This window comes from Triticum urartu, chromosome 7A (genome assembly GCF_056163025.1).
Source record: "Triticum urartu cultivar PI428250 chromosome 7A, HENAU_Tu73, whole genome shotgun sequence".
NCBI classification, from domain to species: Eukaryota; Viridiplantae; Streptophyta; class Magnoliopsida; order Poales; family Poaceae; genus Triticum; species Triticum urartu.
This window is the reverse complement of record NC_141879.1, coordinates 209,406,819-209,412,821: the sequence shown is the minus strand read 5'-3', so window position 1 is coordinate 209,412,821 and position 6,003 is coordinate 209,406,819. Positions and strand designations below refer to the sequence as shown.

General features: G+C 47.9%; 1 protein-coding gene across 1 annotated transcript; it reads left to right on the top strand.

Annotated features, from left to right (window-relative positions):
• Nucleotides 1-3,756: 3,756 nt before the first annotated feature.
• Nucleotides 3,757-4,239, top strand: LOC147959048 (uncharacterized). The gene has a single exon (XM_087532431.1). The coding sequence runs from the start codon at nt 3,757-3,759 to the stop codon at nt 4,237-4,239; it is 483 nt and encodes a 160-aa protein (XP_087388557.1).
• The last annotated feature ends 1,764 nt before the right edge of the window (nt 4,240-6,003 follow it).

Genomic DNA, 6,003 nt, shown 5'->3' with positions numbered 1-6,003 from the left:
CCGGTAAATCCCCATATGCATATATTAGGTTTGGTGCTGTTCTGCCCTAAACCAAATTTTATATTTGTTAAACAAGCAAAGTGATGCCACCATGTTAAACTAGGCAAAATTCTACCCCATTTACATATAAAGTTTATTAGAAACCGAGCTACGGTTATTTAGTTATGATTTAAGCCGTTTTAGCAAGTTATTTAAGCAAATTAAAACAAACAGCATTTTAAACATTTTAAACATAGATGAAAGTTGCATATTATTAAACTAGATGAAAAACTAAGCAAGTTTCATATACAAAGTTTTTACATGTGATGCTTTGTTTGTGAGATATTACATGCATGAAGGCTAAGGGGTTTTCTGTAAATCTGCAAATCCCTGGAAATTAGCTAAATTCGCAGAACCAAAAAAACATCCAGTGGGCCGAAACTGAACTGGCCCAGCAGTAAGAAAAGAAAAAAAGGAGGGGGCGCTTGGGGTGGCCTCACCCATGGGCTTCGGCCCGTTCGGTGGTGAGGTGGACCGGATCTGGTGGACTGGATGGTTAAAGGGGCGCGGCTGGCCTTGCGCGAGAAGCGGTCCAGGCATGGTCGCGGTCGACCAGCAAGGAGCAGGACGGGGCGATGGGTGAGCGAGGCGACTGGTCAACGCGAGGCGCTCGTCCCCTGAAAGAAGAACAGAGACAGCGATAGCCTGCTGGCAAGGAAGAAGACAGCGATGCATGAGGCAGCGGCGGCGCTGGAAGGTGCAGGGACGTCGAGGAACGGCAAAACGGGGCGGCACCGAGCGGATCTGGACGGAGGGGTCGAGGAGGAGGACGACGGTGAGACGCGACAGCGAGGTTCGGACGGCCATGGCGGACTCCATGGGCTTGGCGGGGCGGCGCAGGTGGTCTCCTGCAGAGAGAGATGTGAGAGAGAGGAAACGGTAGAGGAAGAAGAGAGGGGGACGGGGCCTTGAACCTGATGGCTCGAGGAGAGGTCAAAGGAGGCCGTGGGATCCTACTAGTGCTTCTTCCCATTGCTGGCGGGGACGGATCGCGAGGAACACGGCGGAGCTCTGGATCGGGATGAGCGTGGCTCTCTTTGGGCGTTGCACGGCGCGGAAGGGAGGCAGGGAGCAGCGGAAGGAGGAGACTCACACGGGAGGGGCGCCATGGATCCTGGGAGCGTGCTCGAGCACCTCTTGTTCGGGCGCGGGGGTTGCAAGGACGAAGAACGGCGAGGTGGCGGCTTGGGCTCTGGTGGCGGGTTGAGGAGCTTAGGCAGGGAACATCGGAGATGCTGCTGGTGGAGGTGGATCAAAGAGGGGATGGATTCGAAGGGAGCCATGGGAGGCTCTGGTTGGTGGGGATCGATGGATTGGGCAGGGGAGAATGAGAGGATCCCGAGGTAGCTTGTGAGTTGGTGGCGGCGGACACGGAATGGATGGGACATCCCCTAGGTTTTAGGGTTTGTCCAAATAGGCATGTGGGTGGACTATTTATATAGGGAAAGGAGAGAGTTTGGACCTTCCGATCGAAAACACACGGACGAGAATAAATAGACTAGGGAGTCCAATAAATAAAACGATGATATTTTGTAGATGTTTGGGGTTGTTCCAGACCCAGCGGTAACGACTGTCCGGGTATGGTTCGGGACAATTTTCGGGCGCGCGCGAGGGGTTCGATGCACTGTGCAGAGAGGGTTTCGGGGCCTGACGGTTGATAGCGGACTGTGCAGAAGTCCTCAGGCTGAGAGAAGAGGAGAGAGAGGCCCGGTGACTGTTTCCGGAGACCGAAAACATCCGACGATTTGACCGACTATAATGCCACTATAGTTTAACGGTTGGGCTATCGAACGAACTCCGAATGCGATGAAACTTGACAGGCGTTCTATCTACACTAAAATAAGACCACATGCCAACTTTCAACCCATTCCGAGAACATTTTCCGGCCACTTATAAAATACTATTTCGGACATGCCGCGGGCGCGTGCAAGTGTGGTTGGGCTCAGATCGGACAACGGACGGAACTGGGGGAACCCGGACGGATGCAGGTTTTGAAAACATGATGATGCAATGCACATGATGACATGATGAAATGCAACACGCAAGCGAATGACATGGCAACGTCGGCGAATAACTGGAAGACACCTGGCGCAACGGTCTCGGGGCGTCACAGGGGAGGAGTTTTTCGTTCCACACAATACTATGCTTATTGCTTCAGCCAAGTTCAGGTCGATGACGCCTTCAAGTGGATTTGGAAATCCAAATGCACCATGCAGTGGAAAGTTTTCTTATGGTTGCTAATGTCCGACAGATTGAACACTAGAAACATGCTCAACAGAAGACATTACAGAATCCAAAATGATGATTACACGTGTCTGCTCTGCTGTAACCCTACGGAGGAAGACATTATACACCTCTTTTTTACTTGCCCCTTCAGTCAGAGATGTTGTAACGCTCTTGGGATACAATGGCCAAGTGATCCGTGCAGGTTGAGGAAATTGCATGAGGCCAAGGCTAGATGGGCTCGACCAATGTTCCTCGAAGTCTTTGCGGTGGCAGCTTGGGGGATCTGGAAGGAGAGAAATGACAAGCACTTCCGTGGGATTCGGCCCTCATTTGGATCCTAGAGAGACAGATTCAAACGGGACTTTGCCATGCTAGTTCATAGAGCAAAGCAGGAGCATGGCCCCTACATTTTATCCCTTGCCGATTCTCTGTAAAGATTCTTGTAAATTATCTTGTAATAGTTTAGTCTCTATACCCCCCCTCTATAATGTAATCTGTAACTCTTTGGACTTTCTAACCCCCCTTCTCTTAAAATATTAATATAAAAAAGGAAGTGAGGGAACCTCACTGTCATCAGTTCTCAAAAAAGTTCGCCTCTTTTCAGCTCAAGGACCAAGTAGCTGATTGGTATCAACAGTACAAAGATTCCAGAGGGGGTCGAGTGATTACCTAGACTGACTTCTGCCAGGACTTCCGAGCTCATCACATTCCAACAAGTGTTGTCGAGAGCAAGCGTGAGGAATTCCGCAATCTCAAGCAAGGAAGCATGTACGTGTATCAATACAACATCCAGTGTCAGAAGCTTGCTCGCTTCGCAAAGCAAGACGTTCCTGATGAAAAGAGCATGATCTATCACTTCAGGGGTGGCCTCAGAGAGGATTTGTTGTTAGCTCTCGTTCTTGTCGAGCCTACTCGGTTCGATCAGTTCTACAACATGGCCCTTAAGCAAGAAGCTGCTCAGCTCAAGTGTGAGGCTTCAAAGAATAGAATCAGGGATGCAACTCACTCGTCTTCTTCCTCTCAAGTGGCAGCTAAGGAACAGAAGTGCTGGCTTCCTCCACCTCCTCCGTTTCGTCAGCCCTACCAGCAGAAGAACTCAGGTGGTCGTGGATCTTCCCACCCACCCAACCCAGGCTATCAGAACAAGTCTCAGACTCAGGCTCCAAGGATAGGTGGTCCTCCTATTCCTCATTATCAATGCCCGCTCTCAGAGGTTACTTTCAACAAGTGTGGTCAGAAAGGCCACTATGCAAACAAGTGCACCCAGAGGCGCCTTCCGCCTCCTCCTCCTGTGAGGTCTTCAAGCAATGCAGTTGTCAAGCATAATCCAAAGTTTGCAAAGGTGAACATGATGAATACAGCTCAAGCAGAGGATTCTTCAGATGAGATCATGGGTAACCTCGCAGTTAACTCTTTTCCGGCAGAAGTATTATTTGATACTGGTGCATCGCATTCGTTCATATCAAGACCTTTTATGAGATGCATGACTTGATGCCTGAGTTATTAGCCAAGCCTTTATCCATTGTCTCTCCGGGGAAGATCATGAATTCTCGCTTGATAGTTCCTGATATAAGCATCAAGATGGGCAATTGTAAATTCCTGGCTTCCCCAATTGTTCTCGGCGACTCTGATATTGAACTCATTCTCGGCATGGATTGGCTTTCTCAGCACAAGGCTTCTCTTGATTGTGCTGCCAGGGAGATTAAATTGACGCACCCTTCTGAGGATGTGATCATCTATGCCGCTCGTGATGAAACCATTCGGTTGTTCTCTGTGAATGAGAAGGGCGAGTTAGATGCTATTTCTCAGATCCCAGTTGTTTGTGAGTATCAAGATGTGTTTCCAGAAGAGCTTCCGGGTATGCCTCCTCACTGGCCAGTCGAGGTCATTATTGATCTTGAGCCCGGTATGGAACTCGTTTGCAAGAGCCCCTACAAGCTTGGGCGAAAAGAGCTGAAAGAATTGAAGAAATAGCTCGATGAACAAGAGCGTCTGGGTCTGATCAGACCGAGTTCATCTCCTGGGGTTGTGGTGTTCTTTTTGTCAAGAAGAAGGATGGCACGGACCAAATTTGCGTCGATTACCGCCCATTGAACAAGAAGACAATCAAGAATAAATACCCACTTCCCAATATCAATGAGCTATTCGAGCAACTCAAAGGTGCAAAGGTGTTTTCCAAGCTTGACCTCCAAATGGGTTATCATCAGATTCGCATTCGTGAAGAAGATATCCCTAAGACAGCATTCAGAACAAGCTTTGGTTCTTATGAATATATTGTCATGTCTTTCAGGCTTGTCAATGCCCCTCTAACATTCTCTCGCATGATGAACTTCCTCTTCAACCTCTACACCAATGAATTCGTCATGGTGTATCTCGATGATATTTTGGTCTTCTCCAAGAATAAGAAGGATCATGCCAAGCATTTGCGATTGGTGCTCGACAAGCTCGGAGAGTATCAATTCTATGCAAAGTTCTCCAAATGTGAGTTTTGGCTTGATGAAGTTCTTTACCTTGGCCACATCATCTCCGCCAAGGGCATTGCTATTAAGTCGGAGAAGGTTTCTGCAATTGTGAATTTGGAGCCTCCTCAGAATGTCAAGTAGCTCCGCAGTTTCCTTGGGCTTGCAAGCTATTACCGAAGATTTGTTGAAAATTTCTCAAAGATTGCTAAGCCTCTTTCCAACATCCTTCAGAAGCATGTCAAGTATTCCTAGACTCCTAAGTGTGATGTTGCTTTCAACACTCTCAAAGAGAAACTCATCACAGCTCCTGTCCTAACTCCTCCTGATGAGTCCAAGCCATACGAAGTTTTCTGTGCTGCCTCGTTGCAAGGTCTCGATGTTGTGTTAACGCAAGAGAAGAAATTTGTGGCCTATACTTCTCGTCAGTTGAAGCCAAATGAAAGGAAGTACCCCACTCACGATCTTGAGTTGGCGGTAGTTGTCCATGCATTAATAACATGGAGAAATATCTTGTTGGGAAGGCAAGTGGACATTTTCACCGATCACAAGAGCCTCAAATATATCTTCTCTCAACCCAACCTCAACCTCTGGCAAACTCGTTGGGTCGAAATGATTCAAGAGTACAATCCAAGCATTGAATACACTCCAGGCAAGGCGAATGTGATTGTAGATGCTTTGAGCAGAAAGGCTTATTGCAACAGCTTAATTCTCAAGCCCTTCCAACCCGATCTCTGTGAAGCTTTCCGAAAGCTCAACCTCCAAGTTGCTCCTCAAGGTTTTCTTGCCAACCTTCGAGTCACTCCAACTTTGGAAGACCAAATTCGTGAGGCACAACTCCTTGATACCATGGCGAAGAAGGTGAAACATGGTGTTGCCAAGGGCTTACCAAAATACAAGTGCTATCACGTAGATAACAAGGACACCTTATTCTTCGAGGACCGGATTGTGGTTCCTAAAGGTGATCTAAGGAGGGTCATAATGAACGAAGTGCACAATTCTCTTCTTTCTATTCATCCAGGCAGTTCGAAGATGTACCATGATCTCAAGCAGTCGTATTGGTGGACTCAAATGAAGCGAGAGATTGCTCAATTCGTGAATGAATGTGATGTCTGTCGAAGGGTGAAAGCAGAACATCAACGACCAGCTGGTCTCCTCCAACCTCTTGCTATTTTGGAATGGAAGTTCGATCATATCGAAATGGACTTTGTCACTGGCTTTCCCAAGTCCAAGCATGGGAATGATGCTATATTCGTTGTCATTGACAAGCTTACAAAAG